The 19,824-nt window shown below is 36.8% G+C and overlaps 2 protein-coding genes across 2 annotated transcripts in view; both read left to right on the top strand.

Annotated features, from left to right (window-relative positions):
* Positions 1-1,446: 1,446 nt before the first annotated feature.
* Positions 1,447-9,795, top strand: LOC102881910 (vascular non-inflammatory molecule 3). Its single transcript, XM_006915430.2, has 7 exons — positions 1,447-1,685; positions 1,797-1,927; positions 5,060-5,252; positions 6,672-6,963; positions 7,759-8,132; positions 8,807-8,980; positions 9,639-9,795. Exons 1-7 carry the CDS (start codon positions 1,473-1,475, stop codon positions 9,756-9,758), a joined length of 1,497 nt encoding a protein of 498 aa, XP_006915492.1. The 5' UTR covers positions 1,447-1,472; the 3' UTR covers positions 9,759-9,795.
* Positions 9,796-16,326: 6,531 nt separating this feature from the next.
* Positions 16,327-19,824, top strand: part of LOC102882154 (pantetheinase) — a 22,830-nt gene continuing 19,332 nt past the window's right edge. Inside the window, exons 1-2 of the mRNA XM_015592095.2 lie at positions 16,327-16,546; positions 17,862-17,992. Coding sequence (XP_015447581.1) covers positions 16,334-16,546; positions 17,862-17,992 — 344 coding nt within the window. The 5' untranslated portion in view covers positions 16,327-16,333. The remainder of the gene's footprint in view (positions 16,547-17,861; positions 17,993-19,824) is intronic.

The following is a 19,824-nucleotide window of genomic DNA, read 5'->3' on the forward strand; positions in this document are numbered from 1 at the left end:
ATCAAGATTCCTTTTAATCAAGACAAGACAAGACACATATCTACAAAACTAAATAAAATTTAAATTAAAGGTCGAGATAACAGCAAGCTGTGAGAAATAGTCAACAAGATAAGAAAATAATGTTTTGAAAGTTCAGAAATATCAGTTAGAACTGGGGTAGTTTTGAGAAAACTCTACAAGGAGCTATAACTTAAATAGATGGAGAGCAAGGGCATTTCAGGGAGAAATGGACATGCAATCATCTAGGTAGAGCCGTGTATACAGTGTTCAGAGGATAGGGAATGATTCGACATCACTAAATAAAGGGTTCATATAGGTAAACTGTAGAAATAAATCAGAATTGTATACATTCTACTATCCATGGGTTTGATGAAAGAATTTTAAATTTTCTAGTAAACATTGAGTGTTAATCTACAACTATTAAAATAAAAAGAATTTATCTGTATATCTTGCAAAATCAACTTGCTCATTCCTCATGGAATATGGACCACATCTGGGAATTAATGTTTTAAATATAGCAGTAACCCCTTATCCACAGTTTTGTTTTCCCTGGTTTCAGTTACACATGGTCAGCTGTAGTCCAAAAATATTAAATGGAAAATTCTCAAAATAAACAATTCCTAAGTTTTAAATTGTGCATCATTCTGAGTCGCATGATGAAAACTCATGCTGTCCCACTTGTCCTGTGGGAGACATGAATTATCCCATTGTCCAGCATGTCTATGTTGTATATGCTTGTTAGTCACTTGGTAGCCAGCTGGGTTATCAGATCAACTGTTTTCCTATTGCAATGCTTGTGTTCAAGTAGCCCTTATTTTATTTAATAACGGTCCCAAAGCACAAGAATAGTGATGGTGGTCAAATATGCCAAAAAAAATCTGTAAAATGCTTGTTATGTGTCATCAGAAGGTCAATAGTAGCCTCACGCTATGTCACAATGTCTCCATCATTCATCAGCATGTATATTACGGTTCTCCCTTGCCATTTTGTGAGCTCTGTTAAAAAGGGCTTGCCTCGTTTCAGCATCTGTCATAGCTTTATACATAACTTTTCAACAAATTGCTGTTATGATGCTGGCCTTCTATAATTGTCCAATATTGTTCATATTAATGGAAATACTGAACTGCTAGGAAAGTGTATTTTATTAAGAGTTCAACAGCCAGTGTGTTTTAGACTGGGGTGGACTCGTTGGTTGGCTCGTCAATTCCTCAGTTAGAGTTGGATGGACCCTTGAACAGTGTCAACAATAGTGCTGCACTCTTGAGGCAATCCAGTTATGTAATACTGGCTGATAGTTTTGTTGCACAACATCCTTTCTCAATGTAATGAAATGTATTTTGTGCAATTGTATAATGTATTCATGAGAAAATATAAATAGTTGGTAGCAGGCAGAGCTTCAACCTAAAAGTTTTTCCAGTGATATAAAATAGAAGAACTTGAGTTTGGTTCTCAAAGAGTACTAAACTGCAGCTATGATTATATCATATTTTCCAAAATGCATGGCAATTTTTGCCCTCTTTGTCGTAAGTGTTGGTGCGCTGGACACTTTTATTGCTGCAGTGTATGAGCATGCTGTTATATTACCAAACAGAACAGAAACACCTATTCCAAGAAAAGAAGCTTTGTTGCTGATGAACAAAAACATAGATGTTTTGGAGAAAGCAGTTAAACTGGCAGCCAGGAAAGTAATGCCCTTTTTATACTAACTGGGATATTGTAAAGGATATTTGAAACGTGATGAGTATGAGTGTCTGTGATTTATGAGAAACTGTTATGTCCTCACTTGTTTTGAGTAGGGTGCACATATCATTGTGACTCCAGAAGATGGAATTTATGGCTGGGTCTTCACAAGGGAGACCATTTACCCCTATTTGGAGGATATCCCACACCCGGAAGTGAACTGGATTCCATGTAAAGACCCTCAGAGGTAATGTCATTACTCTTAGGTGTTTGAAGAAAAATTCATGATATTATGAAATACCAATAACGAACTCAGTAAGCTTGTCTAGTATTCTTGCTGACAAATAATCTATGGCATTGGTCTTAAACTCCTCTAATGCATCACAGTATGTGCCAAGTGGCACATGTTTCCTGCTTGTTAAATGACTTGAGATGAGGAAGATCAGTTGGTTATTTATTGTAGGTTTTTTTAAAAATGAGTACTATTAATGTGTATACATGGTTTTTATAATAGATGTGCTTAAATGGGTTTCAACAAAGTGAGAAAGTTGTAATATCTAGGATGTATGTTCCCTAGTTGGGTAAGTTCCCTAGTTAAGTAAGTTGGTTCACTCACCAACACCTGCTTCCTTTGTAGGAATTGTAAAAAGATGAATGGGCTATGTTTCCAAAGAGCTTTGACATCACTGTCATTTGCACTGTAATCAGTATGGTGAATGGGAACGGCATAGGACCTGGAAAAGGAAGATTTTTTTTTTTTTTTCTGATACCACGTTCTACCACCTCTTACCTGAGTGACATGAGACAGACAACCTAAACATTAGGTGTCTCTATTTCTTTATCTGTAAAACAGGAATAATAAAATTTCCTCTCCTAAAAAGACAAATTTCCCTTACAGAGCAGACAAGAGTGTCAAGCGAAGAAATATACATAGAATCTGTACGCTATTGTGTCCTTTCCAATGTTAACTGTCACAATTTCTTTTTTTAACAGAAGAAACTGGATCTGAACTTCTTTGTTTTCTTGTCCTTTGAGAAATTTTGTAATTATTTATAGCTGTAATTTAGGCATAACTTAAAAAATATTTTGTATAAAGCACACATAAGAAAGATTTGGAAATAGATTATTATAGGTATATTTACTTTTAAAATAGTTCTCATAATTTCTTTAAATAGTAAAATCAATGCATTAAAAAGTAATTTAATCTGCTAATTTTAAATTTACATGCATCTGTTCAGAACTATATCTATAGCACAAAAAGGAACTTAAATAATTTTGACCATTTGAAATCGATTGGAGTGATCCAATGCTACAACATAGGAACTCCACCGTGTGAGTTGTCTTGCCCTGGGCTTTTCACCTTTGTAAAAATTTTCTCTGAATGTCACATGATCTGTGTTTAGAGAAACCATATAACTATGATTCAGTGTCTACTTGATTATGGGTCTTTCCTCATAGCAGGAAGCACTCCTTATTTCAGTCATTAAGAGGATTATACTAATATATACTCTATTTGCCTAAACTGATGAAACTGACTTGCCCAGGGGAAAAATGTCCTGAAGCCTAATTAGTCTCTGGCAGTTAAATTAAGGAGGTAGGTGACTGCTGAAACTAACATTATTGAGTCTTAGAGAGACACTTATTCAAAAGACAAGTTTTCAGCTCTGTGTTATAAAAAGGAGAAATCCAGTATTTAATATAATGGTAATATTGGTAAAGAAATCCAATTACTGTTTCTTTTCCAGTAATATTTATCCCTAAGAGGGATAATAGAAAGGCAATGTGGTCATCCTTCATCTTTAAATACTATCATTTAGAATACTGACATGTCCCATGCTTTCTTGGGCTTTCCTCAGGAGAAAGTAATAGGAAATAAAGTACCCTGATTGCTTAGCCACCCCCCCTCAAAAAAAAAAAGAAAAATTAAACAAATTACATGATAATTTTACTAAAGGTCTTAATGAATATGAATGTTGACAATAGCCCCTGTTTTTCCTGAAGACAAAATAAAAGAAATGGTCTAAAACAATAGTGATAAATCTGTCCTTTGTATTCAAAGATTAGGTCAATATCAATTGCAAAAGGGCTAAGAGATCAAGGAGAGAGCTGGAATAGTCTCTGAAGCAATAGTCACCAGTTTTTTGGGTTGTTTTCTTGTAGTTACAAAATCCTTAAGGGCCATTACTTATTTATTGAGCACCTATTTGGTCCCAGAAACTGTATACTATGCATTATCTCATTCAATTTATGTAGCAGGTATAATTATTCTCATTTCAAATTGAGAAAATTGGTGATTAGCATGGCTAGAATTTCAACACAGCCATTTCCATTGAGCTATGATAACTGAATGTCTTGGAGTGCCTGGATGCACCATATTATACTTGAAATTTCCAGTGCCTAGTGAATTCACTTCTTTAACAGCGTATTCTGGTTGCTAAAAATTTTTATCTTATTATTTGCTGAAATCTCTCTATAACTTCCTTTGGTCCTTGTACTGCCTCTATGGTATGTTCATGTGCATGACTCATCTTCAAATTAGAGCCTATCAGTACTTAAAGTTGGCTATCATTCTATTTATTTTATCTCCTCAATCTCTTTCTTATTTCCAAGATAAATATTGCTGATGTGAATGCATTTGGCATTACTTTGAAAAGCAATTTCATAGTCTGCATTTATCTCAGGGTTTCTTGCAAGGCTCTCTCAGATTGAAAGAAAACTAATAGGTTGCATTTACAGATGAGGAAACTAAGCCAAATAGTGAAGTGCTTTTTTATGTCTTTCCTTTCCTTTTCTTTCCTTTCCTTCTTTCCTTTTTTCTTTTTTCTTTTCGTTTCTTTTCCTCTTTCTCTTCCCCTCTCTCTCTCCCTTCCCCACCCCTTCCTTTCTCCTCTTCCTCCTCCTCTTCTTCCTCCTCTTTCTTCTCCTTCTCTATTTCTCCTTCTTCAGATATTTCCAGTACCTAATGCTACATTTGTTTGCTATAGAAAATGATCTACATAGGGCCAACTATTTACTGCTTCCTAGTAATACTATGATTTGGGTTATAGAAAAGGTCCTTTCCATTAAAAGAGTCTGCTAAATTTCAAGCCCTCCATTTGCCTTCCTGGGAGTACTTTTTAAGAGAAACTATTACTTTTCTTTTTCCCCTTCCTCTGCCATCTTTTCTGCGCTTCAGTTGCACTGCAATCTGCAGTCTGGCACATTAAAATAGGTTAATTTCATAAAGATGAAGATTATATCGTATGTGAGTTTTAAATTTTTTCTGTTGATTCTTAAACTAGAGGTATTATATTATAGGTAATGGGAAAATAAAGTATCACTTTGGAAGTTCAGAAATGACTAAAATGTAGTAAGTTTAAGGCAATATCCATTGAAATAGGTTTGGCTACACCCCAGTGCAAGAAAGGCTCAGCTGCCTGGCCAAGGACAACTCTATCTACGTCGTGGCAAATATTGGGGACAAGAAGCCATGCAATTCCAGTGATCCTAAGTGTCCCCCTGATGGTCGTTACCAATACAACACTGATGTGGTGTTTGATTCTGAGGGTAGGCTGGTGGCACGTTACCATAAGGTGAAAATTACTTGTATTTTAAAATTGATTTACTTCTTCTTCTGTTTGTTTGTCATATGTATGTATATTTGTCTGTTGAATGTTGATGAGAGAGCTATTATGAACACATTTCTTAATTGTTACGTTTTAGTTGAAAAAGGGATTTAATTTACTTTGGTTTCATATAAGGGTTCTGAGTTCAAAATAGTCATAAAAAAGCATATGGCAGAATATTAAAACGGCTGTGATAATAACTTCACAAAGGTTTTAGTATTCTCTGAGAAAGGAGAAAATCTGTTCCATTCATGATTTAATACCAGAGTTAGTTTTTTGGGTTTTTTTTGGCCCAATTTGTTAACATTTTATGTTAAGCTTGAGTCATTCATTCCATTAGGACTTTTTAAATTGCAATGATAGAAAACCCTAACTGAAATTGGCTTAAAAAATGACAACGAAACTTTCTTGCTTATGTACCCAAAAAATATAAATTATAGAAAGAGTAGATCCAGTTGCAGATGCAGTTTGTCCCTCAGAGGCTCAAAAGATGTCATCCATCTCACCATTTCCTTAGCCCTTTGTTAGTTTTTTCTCAAGCTTACTGTCCTTTTAGAAATTATGTGGCTGCTCAACACAAAACTCACATCTTTATAGCAATAAAATCCAGAGGAAAAGTACGTTTCTCTCTCCTAGAAACTTTGTGAAAACCTCATCATGCCTTGACTCCAATTAGGCTACATGCATTCCTTGAGATGATCACCGATGAATGAAGGATGGGCTACCACATGAGGGAGGGTGGAGGAGGGTGGGATCCTCAGAGAGGGAGAGAGAGGTATAGCCAGAGAGCACACATGTGCACAGTCAGGCCAGATAATAACCTGAGCAAAAACATATGCTGTACTCTAGAGCCTAGGCAAAGTGGAGTTTTGGAGCGATAATCAGGCTGAAAAAAAAAAAAGTTACTAATGATTTACTAATTATCAAAGTTTAGCTATCACATTGTCTAAATTAATTTTAAATCCACTTCATTTCACTTATAAAGACATAGCAGTATCAAAGGGAGGCATGACAAGGTTTATTTTATTAACATGTGTAAAACTTCATATTAGTAGTGCTTTTGGTATTTAAGAAATACAGTGAAATCTGAAATTTGTCGGATTCGAAATTCAAGCTGTGCTTTTAAGACAGAAATATTCACCCTTTAAATATCATTTGTAGATATAATCTCATTGGTTGATTCATTGGTTGTAGAAAAATTGTTTTTTGGTTAATATCACACTAAGAAAACTCATAGACAGTGGTATACTGGTTATGATTTACACATATTCACCTGTAACAGTTTTAAATATGTACATCAACATGCACAGAAAAAAGAATATGTGAGTATTGATCACTTCTATTTGGCAGTTTTCTTACTAATCTTCTCCTGCTTATTGTTAACAGTACAATCTTTTTGCACCTGAAAATCAATTTGATTTCCCCAAGGATTTGGAATTGATGACTTTTGACACTCCTTTTGGGAAGTTTGGTATTTTCACTTGCTTTGACATTTTTTCTCATGACCCGGCCGTGGTGATGGTGGATGAGTTTCAAGTTGACAGTGTCCTCTACCCGACGGCATGGTACAACACACTGCCCCTCCTCTCAGCTGTTCCCTTCCATTCGGCATGGGCCAGAGCCATGAGAGTCAACCTGCTTGCTGCAAATACTCACAACACCAGAATGCATATGACAGGTAACTCACAACAGTCAAGGGACAAGTGTCAGTGACAGTCTTAGGAAGCTTTGACTGATTTTCGAACCACACTTTTCTTTAATGATTATTTTATTAACTCTAATGTCGCAAAATTAATAATAGCATGGGTTTTTATACCAACATTCCTTAAATAGAACATTATCCCTGTGAGTAAAGAAGGATATAAACATTATTATGTCAATTTCACATGAGGGGAAATTAGTTAGAGAGAAGTCAAATCACATAAAAAAACAAAGCCAGTTCTAAAGAATTTTGCAGCCAACATCCATTAGCAATATTGAAATAAATCTTGTTGAGGTGACAAAATCATGTTACATTTAATCAGGTTTTTAGAGTTTATCCTTTATAATATCCATACTCAAGACAATGCAAGCTCCTTTCTTGACTGCTGTGTTATTCATTGATCTAGATAAAGAATCTCAAACACAAATACATTAAATAGGTCAGTGAAAAATAAAATTATCCTTCGTGTTTGGGGAATTTTCTAGTTTGTTGTGAAGTTGGCTTAAAAAAAAAGGTAGCTTAAGTAAAAAAAAAAAACAAAAAAAAGAAGCTATCCAATTCAAATTATAATTTCAGTGCAAGCAATGACCTATGGAGGACTGAGTCAGTCAAATTGGAACTTAAGCCAACGTAACAGCTATCTCCTCACATATCTTGAGAACCCTTATGCTTTTATAATTTTATATTAACTTTCTTATGGGAATGATTCTATTAGTTTGTCATCATGCAAAGTTTGAATCCAAAATTTGTGTTTCTTTGTGTCGCCCATAGGAAGTGGAATCTACACACCTGAAGCAGTCAAGGTGTATTACTATGACATGGAAACAGAGAGTGGCCAGCTGATGCTCTCAGAATTGAAGTCCCATCCTCGACGGGAACCCACATATCCTGCAGCCGTTGACTGGAGTGCTTATACCAAAAGTGTCAAGCCATTCTCATCTGAGCCGTTGGAGTTTCCAGGGATGATTTATTTTGATGAGTTCACCTTCATAGAGCTTAAGAGAAACACAGGAAATTATACGGTTTGCCAAAAAGAACTGTGTTGTCACTTAACTTACAAGATGTCTGAGAAGCGAACAGATGAGATGTATGCCCTAGGTGCTTTTGACGGACTGCACACTGTAGAAGGCCAATATTACTTACAGGTAGAAATGCTTACATATATTAGAATGTCTTTATTAGTTTTTCTTCTAGGTCATCATTGCATTTCTTTAAAAATTGAGCTGGATTCAATTAATTGGAATAATGTTACATTTATCACAGAATTCCCATGCCCCCAACCCCCTTGAACACCTTATTTGTTTAGTCTTAGCAAGAACAGAATTAGTTCTCTTGGCTGCAAGATAAAAACATAAAGCAGATTGATTAGTTCTCAACAAGCCAGGTTTGAGTTTACAAAGCTTCAACTTCCATGCATTCTCAATACTTGGTCAGGTTACTTTAGAGCAGTGTTTTTCAAACTGCCTTTAATTAGAGTTCAGAGCAAGAAGTCCATTTCAGTGCAGTCAAGATGTGTGACTGAGTTAAAAGAGATATTTAATTGAAACAAACATTTATGAAATAATTCAAATTAGAATTAGAAAAGCTATAATTATGGCAATGTACTCTGATTTTTAAAATTTTAGTCTATTTCATTTTGCTTCATTAAAAAAAGAGGTAATTCTGACCCATTAAATTGATTTTAGGATTCACTAATAGGTAATGGCCCGCAATTTGAAAAACTTTGCTTAAGAGGCAACCTAACACATATTCCTCTATTCCTTGAAATTGTGTTTTTCTGAGAAAATATTTCCAAGATGTCTTTTCTTTTCCTACATAGATATGTGTATTACTGAAGTGTCAAACTATTGACCCAAGAACTTGTGGGGAGCCTGTGGGGTCAGCTTTTACCAGCTTTGAAGAATTCTCCCTCAGTGGCACATTTGGAACAAGTTATGTTTTTCCACAGCTCATTCTAAGTGGGAGTCAGCTTGCCCATGAAAGACATTATGAGGTAAGAGGTTTTCAGGATGATAAATTTCTTTGACCAGATAGGGTAGATTGGTATAATGAAGATCTTTGAAATATGAGAGAGTATTGCATATTGTGGTTCACATTATACAAGCAACACTTTAAAGACATGTGGAAGACAATTGTGGCTCTAGATTGTCTTTAAGCCGTGAAGGAAAATTTGGGGTTCATTTTTCTACATAAATGTGATTTTTGAGATATGAGACAACAATGAGGTTATGGAAAATTAAAATAAAAATGATTACAGATGATGGCTGGCAACTAATGTTCTCTTTATTTGTACGGTCCAAGTTAAATACATTAAATAATGCATCTACAGCTTATTTCATGGTGTGTTATTCTGAGAAGTTATAATAATGATAATAATAATTAATACTTTCTATAGTGTTTCTTGAGTTAAACGAACTCTTTATTACATATTATCTTATTTAACCTCTCTATGCAATATATTTATCTGCTGCATTTTTACCCAAGGTCCCTCTGCTACTAGACCTTTAGATCTGAAGCATGCGTCTTCTGACACCAAATCCTGTGCGCTTTTGTCTATTTTATGCTGCTTTTAGAGTGATAATGTCAGAGAAGCCATCTTGGCTGGAAACCGAGCTCTGCACTGGAGTTAATCCTTTGCTTTCTTTGATCAGGTTTCAAGAGATGGACGTCTGAAGAGCAGAAGTGGAGCCCCTTTGCCTGTTTTAGTTATGACGCTGTATGGAAGAGTGTTCGAGAAGGACCCTCCACGCCTAGGGCAGGGACCAGAATAATTACAATGATCCCCTTTTCCGGCACCCTTTCAAGATTAAAATGGCAAAGAGAGTAAGAAAAAAAAAGAGAGCCCTTAGTGTTTGTTTATGAGATGTCATAAATTTGCTGAAGCAATAAACAAAAGAAGATTTAAAAAGCCATAGATGTGTGTATAAATTTTACATTTTACGTATTTTATCTAGCACAAACTCATTTATGGAAGATGCATTCATCTTCAATGCAGATGCCTTTAAGTATGTATAAGTACGTATATGTAATGAAACATATGTTTAAATGGGAGGGGGCCTAGAAAAATCCATTTCTGATAATTGCTCTTATATATGCAAATGTTTTTTCTATCATTTGTAAATACAAAGAACAAATATTGAATATGCAGAGGGTATTTGATCCTAGTCATTTAAGACTAGGAAATTAAAAAACAAGGTCATCTTTTAAGTAATTATGAACAACTTTTTAATTAATTAAAGTTATTCTATTCTCTCTTTATTCTACTGTTATGATTTATTTGTATGGAAATTTTAAAAAAAGATAAATTATCTCCTTCAGACCATACCCTGTTTCTTTCTAAAATTATTCTATCCTAAAATCTACCCTATCATGGTTAAATTCCTTTTATATTGAGGGATTTGTTGTAGGCTGTGATAGACTGAGAACTTCTTTAGAAAGGGCCATCTGTCACCTTTTCCCCAGTTACCTCTTCCCCAGTTACCTCTGGTCTCTAGGCCCTGGCTCCCTGAGTCTTTTTATATGGCTCGTCACTCATTAACTCTGAGAAGAGACACATGTGAAATCAAGGGGGCTCTCTGGATTATGTGAGAACGAATGAGGATAACGCTGAGTTTGGGAACACCCTTTTTCCACCAAAGGTATGACAATTGCTTTCCTAGACTTTTCATAGGTATTTGTTTCCACCTGATTTAATTTGATCCAGTTCCAGGAAGCCGTAGACATTCTGGGCAGCAGAAAATGCCCTTGCTCTACTTCTATCATTCATGGATATTTTTTCTGGGGACTATGACACTAGAATCCTGGGATCGTACCTGTGTCTGGGACTCCCTCCTGATGGCCTCCAGCCTTCTTTCCTCTCTCTCCTAGGCTATTGTCTAGAGGCTGCATTAGTGCCCAGTAGACCCACCTTCTTCATCACCCCTCACCCCATGCATCTTATGTAAGCCAACCTCTGCTGCCTCTGTCTCGTACAGGGAGCTGCAGAACCACTGAATGCAATGGGCATTCTCTGTGCTTACTCACCATAGCTCAACAACAGAGCTGTCCCTCTGAAATTGTTTTGCCCCTTATCTTTTAAAAAAATTTTTTTAGATAAATTTTTATATCATCCCAATAAATCTGGTGTCCCTCTAACACTATACATTGTTATTATAATATTATTGGCTATATTCCTTATGTTATACTTTATATCTCCAAGACTATTTTGAAACTACCAATTGTACTTCTTAATCCCTTCTCCCTTTTCTACTGACTCCCCAAACCCCTCCCATCTGTTAACTCTTGAAATGTTCTCTGTATCTATGAGTTTGTTTCTGTTTCTGTTTGTTTATTTTGTTCTTTAGATTCCACATATACGTGCAATCATATGGCATTTGTCTTCCTCTATTTAACTTACTCCACTCAACACAATACCCTCTAGGAAATAAGTCACTGGAAATGGCTTGGGTGGTCCCACAGTCACTCAGGGAATCACCTTGGTGGAGTCACCTTTGTTATCTAGTTTGATGGTGACTCAGATATAGTGGTGCCCGTGTCTTCAGGCTGGAAGGGGGAGGGCTCAACAAAAGAATTATGGGTACTGACAAACACTTCTTTCTGGGAGATAGCTGCCCCTCCAGCCCTCGCCCTGAAGCCCAACAATTCAGTGCCTTCCTGTATCTCCCTGAAGCCCCTCTAGTAGCTGCTGCACTACTGGAGCTCGGAGGATTCCATCAGCGAGTAAGTCCAGGTGTGGGCCCTTTAGGAGAAACATCTGCGATTTCTGTAGCCTTCTGTTTCACTCAGCTACAACTTCTGCTGATTTTCAAAACCAAAGGTTGTGGTGACTTCTCTCCCCAGCGAAAAACTAGGCTGGAGATCCTAGTGTGGGACTGGGACCCCTCACTCCTCAGGTTGGGGAGGGGGCTCTGAGCCAAGATAACCTTCCTGATTCTTGATTGCCACATGCGGTTGTTGGACCAAGCTGTTTCGCATCTCTGCCTCTCCTACTAGTTTGAGGTGACCTATTATTTTTGTCCCTAGTTATAGGCCTTCTGTTCAGCCAGACCTCAGGCAACTCTGCATGCTGGTTGCTTTGTAGTTCTGTTATAATTTTGGTGCGGTCTCTAGAGGAGGTAAAACAGACTCTATCTTCTATACCGTATTGATAGTTTAGGTTGCTACTGAATCTGTCTCTCCCAGGCTGCAGCTTCTTTTGCTCAAATTAATGCTTTTTATTCTTTTTTTCAATAGAAAATTAAGTTTGGTTTACAATATCTAGACATACACATTTAGTAACAACAAAGAGACATTTTTCTAACTTTTTAACATACACACTATAATTTGGACTCTGATTCTACTTCTTATCACCAATTACAAGTCTGACACTCAACTCTGATGTGTGTGGGAGGTTTTCCTATACCACCAAGCAATTCTCTGATACCAGCTGGGTGTTCTACAATTCAACTCCATTCTGACACTATATACCTAGAGATAGCATCAGCACCCACAGGTTGAAGGCTCAGTCCTACAAGACTGCCCCTCACACCCTAGTTCAGGTGCCAATCACAAGTTCAGGTTGTCACCTGTGCTTCTGTCTGACTGGCTATATAGATCAGGGGTACCAACGACCCCCCTCTTGGGTTTGATTAATTTGCTGGAGCAGCTCACAGAACTCAGAAACATTTTTCTCACTAGATTACCAATTTATTATAAAAAGATATAACTCAGGAACAGCCAGAGTAAGAAATGCATAGGACAAGATATGGGGAAGAGGCATTGAGCTCTCTTGCCTTCTCTGTGCATACCCTCCTCCCGCATGCCTACATATTGATCAACCTAGAAGCTCTCTGAATCCTATCATTACATAGGCATGACTGATTAAGTTATCAGCCATTTGTGATTGAATTCAATCTTCAGCTTCTCTTCCCAACCCTGAGGTTCAGGGTAGACAGAAAGTTGCAACCCTTTAATCATATGGTTGGCCCCATTGGCAACCAGCCCCCATTCTTAGTTGCTTTTCAAAAGTTACCTTATTAACAAATAATTTCTCATCACTTAGGAAATTCCAAGGGTTTAAGGAGCTTTTAAGGAGACCCTGAGATTGTTGTAGCTGCCAGCCCCCGAAAGACATATGGACCACCAGAAATCAGTGAGTTATAGGAAACACACTCTTTATTCAGCCAGCTGGGTCTGCCAGGGATACGCAGACCCCAAATTAAGCAGCCCCGGAATGTAGAGGTACAGAGTTTTTAAGCCCTAAATCCCATTCCTCATTCTGTCTTAAACACAAAGGTCTACCTTTCTCCTATTCACTACCTGTCAACCCACAGGTCAGGTGTGCAAGCAGGAGTACAGAAGCAGAAAGCTTATTGTTAGAATGTTATGTTCCCATGGGCGATCGCCTATGTTCCTCTGGGTGATAGCCTATGTTCCCATGGGCGATAGCCAAGCAGTAATTTTCCAGCCAGCACAAGATCAGCATTTGCTTTGATTTCCCTGGATCAGCTGGATCAATTGAATGAACTAGATCAACTGAGGAGATAATTAATAAGAGAAGTAAACTATCCAAGATTGCACAGCAAGCTAATAATAACAGTACTGGCACAAGAATCATATTTCCTTAAAAGCTACATTTATTAAATCTTTTGAGTATACTATGCTAGGTGCTGGGGACATAGAGAAGTACAAGAGGCAGTACCCACCCTATTTAGTCCTTGTTCTCCTCTCCTTTTCCCCTGCTTCTGGTTTTCTCCATTTGTTCTGTGCGAGACTTGCTGCTGAGTTCTTTTTGGGACCTGATGCCTGCGTTGGTGTCATCACTACTCTGTCAGTACAGTCCAGATTACTGTGGGTCTTGTTCTTACCCTAGGCAGTGGGATGTCACATTTTCCCTCTCAAGAGGCAATTCTCTCCCTCTATGCAAATTTGGTTGGAAGAGTCTGGAGGTATCAATCAAGGCTTCTCTCCATATACAAGTTTTGCTGGAGACAATTGCCCCAGTATCTCTACTCTGTGCGAACAACAGCAAGGCTGCATTCAGCACTCTGTAGAGTGCTTGTCAAAGGTGATGCAGTGGCATTAGTAATCAGGAGACTCAGCTCAGGTGTTGTAGTAGACACTGTTGATGCCTCACCAGTTCCAGTCGTGGATGAAAAAAGGGCTTCTATGGAAAGTAACCTCACAGAGTAATCTGATCGTAAATTACTAACTGGGCAGATCAAAGTGGGTAGTCACACCCCAAGTAGTATAACTGCTCATTGTTTCTGTGACTCTAAATTAACAAATCTTTGATATGCTTCTTTTCAGACCTCTCAGATAAAACCACCCTCAAGACAGAATATAATCTTGTTAACTATTATTATTCAATCCCCGCCTTGCTTTCTCCCACCTTCAGGTAATCCTATTTACTTCACTCTTTAACCTCAAATGCATAAAAGAAACTGCAAAACTGTCATTTTCCTGAGCATTTGAGATCTTGCTTCCTGGCAATTGTCGGTTTTGGCTCAAATAAACTCTTATAAAAATTCTCTACAGGTTTGAATGCTTTTTATGTTGACACCAGTACTGGCTCCAACAGTGGACTTCTGCAGGTAAGGCTGTCTTTCCAATTTTGGGGTAGTGATTTGTCCTATAATTCTCTGATGTATCTAAGAAAAGTTATTGGTTTTCAGTTGTTCAGAAATAGGAAAGTTAGCTTCCAAATTCTTTCTATGTCACACTGGAAACCCAATAATAAAATTTTTAACCTGATAAGAAAAAAAAATTTTTCAACCTCTCTGTAACTCATTCCAGTTTTAACTGTTATTTCAGAGCTTCTTTTTATACATTGTTAAGTAACAATCACATCTCATGTGAAGAGTGTGTATCCCCACCCACATGGGAATGGAAAACCCAAAGGAAGTCAGCAAGTAGAAGGAGCTTGTATTTGCTGTAGACTCATAAAGGCTGGGCAATCATGGCCTCTTGGTTATTTTGGCAGCCACAGAATAAATCTATTATAGTATTGAAGAAAAAGAAAAATCAGACATCCAAAATAAAATCTAAAAATAAAATGGATAATCATAAACACTAGTTCTGTAAATATGAAAAATATTAAACTAATTTACAACTAAAACAAAATTTGCCTACTTATTGCATACCAAAATTTATAAGCTCTTTTTCTATTTTCTATTATTTTTCTCCCTTTCATCCCCCCCTATTTCTCTCTTTAGTTCTTACTCTTGTTCTTTCTGTCATTGTTTATACTGCCCTATTAACCCTATGGTCTATAGCCTCTAAGATGATCCCCAATAATCCTTGCTTCATTCATGCCCTTGTGTAATCCCCTCCCACAAGTGTGAGCTGGACCTACGGACTTGCTTTTAATGACTAGTATACAAGAGAAGTGATGAGGTGTCACTTCTCACATTAGATTATTAAGAGACTGTAGCTTCTGCCTTGAAGCCAGATACCATAAAGCCAGCGGGTAGCTTTTTATCAAGGCTGAAGCAAGGAATTCATGTCTTCTGGCAACAGCCAGTGATGACCTGAGGCCTGCCATCAGAATGTTGGGTGAGCTTGGAGCTTAGAAGTGAATTGTCCCCAGGCAAGCTTTGAGATAACTGTAGCCTGAGTCAGTAGCTTGATTCCAGCCTTGTGAAAGAGACTCTGGGCCAGAGGCACCCAGCTGCTAGATTCCTGACCCACAGAAAATGTGAGATAATAAGTGCTTGCTGTTTTAAACCACTAAATTTTAGATAATTTTCATATAGCAATAGCTAATAAATGATCCTTTTGTATTTCTCTTTGTCATGGCTTCCTTATTTTGAGGAAACTAAAGTAAATAATGTGTAGTGTTTAAATATTCATATGATGCCAGTAATAATTTTAAAATTATAAACCTATTTATTCTTCAAATTATTTACATATACTGCAGTGTGTTGAAGTTCTGTAATATATGATGTTTAAAAATTCATGTTTAAGTCCTAACCACCTATACCTTAGAATATGACCTCATTTGGAAATAGGATAGTTTCAGATCAAATTAGTTAAGATGTAGTCATTCTAGAGTCAGCTGGGCACTAAATCTAATTACTGGTGTTTTTATAAAAGGGAAATTTGGACTCAGGCACGAACATGGGAAGAAGACAGGCATCTGCAGGGAAAGTGTCTGAACAACCCTCTTGTCACAACGATAAGGGGAGATCATTTGTTATATAAAATTTCTTTACATCTATGTCTATGATGTAAACATAACGTTTTCTCAAAGTTACATGTTGTGATTTGTTTTAAAAATACTAACTCCTGGGGACCACGTGATTCATTGTGGTTTCTCTCTATAAATATCAGGACTTGCTCTGTTTTTCAGCAGTCATTGGACTTCAGCATGAGTACTTCTCAGCTGCTGACTTATGTGGCAATTTCAGTTTTCTGTGTCTTCAAAGCCGGCTCCCTGGACACCTTTATTGCAGCTGTATATGAGCATGCAGTGATATTGCCTAATGCCACCTTAACACCAGTGTCCCATAAAGAGGCATTGGTATTAATGAACCAAAATTTGGATCTTTTGGAGAGAGCCATCATATCAGCAGCAAAACAGGTACCACCTCTCTAGAGAGCGTGCTTCTATGTAGAGAAAGAGTGGGGTCTAAGGAGATAGGGTCATTGTCACGGCCAATTACATATGTGTCAAGGTACATCATGACATATATGTCAGGGTAGCCGAGAACTTTTGTTTTACAAGCAAAATCCTACCTCCTTTTCCAAATTATTAGAAAAAGAACACCATTACTTTCCTAATAGTGAGATGAAGTTAGGAAAAGAACAGCTTGGTTGTCACTGAAGGACTGTAGACAGACCTCTGAGGAACTTGCCCTAAATTCAACAACTTTGTTGCTCTTTTCTGCTACAGATGGAGGGAGGAGGATAAATAGGTCAGGGACCAGATGCTATTTTTAGAGTATTTTTGATGTACATTTGTTCTCTTAAGATTGTGTAGGATTTTGAGTTAGTTCATAACATCAAAACAAACTTAAGTTGCAAATTACTTAACAGTATATATTATATACTTCATGCTTCATTCTATTACAGATAAAAAAATATATGCCAATGCATATATAATTAAAATGAATTAAATGTAGGGTTAAGGTTAAGTGTGGTTTGAACAAATATGGTTTAAATAAGATATTTGTAAATCAGATATAGGTGAGGGATATATGAAGTGTGATGAAAGTCAAAGATATATACATAGAAGTTATATTTATCAATACACATTCTTATACATACAAAAATTTAAAAGATTATCAAAAATTCTGAAGCTCTTTTTTCACTTTTAGTCCAACTATTTTCCTAAAAGCTGTAGCAGGATTCAGGGTGACTCTCTCATACAAAGGTGCCCAGGTTAGCTCAGTTTGTACCTGCAGGCCCAGTACCCACAAGGTAACAGTGTCTGAGCCCCTTTCTTCTGAAAAGCAGGAATTTCATTTGCAGGGTATAGAGCAGGGGAGGCTGCAGCAGAGGAGAAAGTGAAGCAGAGAATTTGAGTTATAAATCAATCTTGACACATTCAGGTATAATAATTTACCAAAGTTCAGAGAGGGGTTGATTTGAAGAAGAGCTACATTTATAGTTAACAACTTCAGTGGATAGCAAACTTATGAGTAGCCTGGAAAACTCCTAGTGTTTAGGAAAAAGAAAAGTTCTGAGGAAAGCATGACATTAGGATTAGAAAATGAAAGTGGTTGGGTAAAGAAAATAAATTAAAAATATAAAAAACAAAGGAATAAGATTGAAAGAAAAAAAAAAACCTGACTGGCTGTTCCTCAGCCACTCAGTTTCTCAGGTCTTCTCGCACTCCCCTCTTTAATCATTTGCTTATTTGAGAAATATTTTTAAATAAGGTTCATTTTTAACAGGGTGCACATATTATCGTGACTCCAGAAGATGGTATTTATGGCTGGAACTTCAGCAGGGAAGCTATCTACCCATACTTGGAGGATATCCCAGACCCTCAAGTGAACTGGATCCCTTGTAATCATCCCAACAGGTAAACAAACAAACGAACAAACAAAAAACAAATTATAAAAAAATTAACCATAATCATAAGCTTACTTACGAAAATTTTGTAGACAATCATTGCATAACATTCACTATCAACTCTAAGTTTCAAGATAGTTTTATTATTTCTCATCTCATCTGGATACATTTAATGGAGAAGTAAATATGAATTATAAAATCACAAAAATCAGTACTGGAAGGTAACAGAAAAATCATCAAGTTCAATGAAAACTTCCATTGAGGGACTGACTCTGGAGAGATACTAGTGTAACCTGGTTAGGGTCACAGGATGGTTGGATAGTGGTTAACCAGAACCAAACTCTAGTCTTCTGACTTTTTACTCATGAGCAGAAAATTGTTCCCCTATTGGGTCTATAATTTGAAAACTGTGCGAGTAAATAGTAAAATAGAGTCACATGTCAGTTTAGGATTTAAAATGTTCCTTACTTTCATAAAATAGCTCATGAGGTTAATGTATATGAAACCTTTAGAGCTTAAGCTAATTGTCAACCTAGGAGGTGATATAGCAGCATTGTGTAAGTGGTTTAAATCAAGTCTAGTCTAAAGAGATATGAAGTGTGATGAAAATAGCACTATTACATTTCATATAAGCAAAACACTATATTATACTTTAAGAGAATTGTGTCAGTTAACTCACTGCTTTCCAAATGCACCATGACGAAAATTGTAAGAATTCCTCTTTTGGAATTGTTCTCAAAATTATACAAACTAACTGCTGTAACTGCTTATAGAGGCACCTTGATTGTTTATCTTAATTATCTACTTTATTCATATTTCATTGTATCATAATTATTTCTTATTTAGCAATTTCCCATGCTAGATCTTCAGTTTCTAAAAGGGAAGAACTCTGTTATCACTTCCATTATGAATTGACTTGACTTGATTCTTAATGGCCTGTCCTTAGGACCACATATCCAAGGGCCTCTGGAAAATCCCCACCAGGATGTTCCATTTCAAAGAGTATGATTTTCCCTTTATGTTTTCCATGATTCAAATATATCTCCATTACTGGCCTTCATTTATTTCTTTAATGAAATTTTTGAAAACTTATTATGTCTAGGCACTATTCTGGACAATGGGGTGAACACAGACTCTGTCCTCTGGAGCTTATATTCCAGTGTAGGGAAATAGTCAATTGAAAAAGAAAAAGTTAATATCATCTATCTGTCTTTCCATCTATCTATATCTATCTATCTATCTATCTATCTATCTATCTATCTATCTATCTATCTATCATCTATCTATCATCTATCTATAATCTATGATATGAGATAGAGATAAATGTTATAAAAAAAAAGTAAAGCAGAAAGGTGAATATGGTGGCAAGGGTGGGCTTAAGTTTTGAGGTCATCAGAAGGCTTTTTGGTGACATCTAGGCAAAGACTTAAAGGAAGTGAGGGAGTAGGTCATATGGGTATCTGAGAAAGGAACATTTCAGGCCAAGGGAATTCTACATACTAAGATCCTGAGGTCAGAGTGTATGTCTGGCATATTAGAAACAGCAAGAAGGTTAGTGTGGTTGTGTTGTGACCGGAACAATCAGGCTCAACCTGAGTGCTTTGATTATAGAGTCAGTTTATTAGCCGGCGGCTGTCCTTCCAAAGGAGCAGCCCTGAAACGCAAGGGTACAAGGGTTTTAAGCCCTAAATCCCATTCCTCATTCTGTCTTAAACACAAAGGTCCATCTTTCTCCTATTCACTACCTGTCAACCCACTGGTCAGGTGTGCAAGCGGGGAGTACAGAAGCAGAAAGCCAGTTGTTAGAATGTTATGTTCCTATGGGTTCTTGCCTTTGTTCCA

The sequence above is a fragment of the Pteropus alecto genome, unplaced genomic scaffold, assembly GCF_000325575.1.
Source record: "Pteropus alecto unplaced genomic scaffold, ASM32557v1 scaffold185, whole genome shotgun sequence".
Lineage (NCBI taxonomy): Eukaryota > Metazoa > Chordata > Mammalia > Chiroptera > Pteropodidae > Pteropus > Pteropus alecto.

Excerpts from the sequence above, each read along its gene's own strand:
- LOC102881910 (XM_006915430.2), top strand. The coding sequence starts at position 1,473 with ATGATTATATCATATTTTCCAAAATGCATGGCAATTTTTGCCCTCTTT. Across the intron at positions 5,253-6,671 it reads TGGTGGCACGTTACCATAAG|TACAATCTTTTTGCACCTGA; the intron begins GTGAAAATTACT and ends TATTGTTAACAG. Across the intron at positions 6,964-7,758 it reads CACCAGAATGCATATGACAG|GAAGTGGAATCTACACACCT; the intron begins GTAACTCACAAC and ends TGTCGCCCATAG.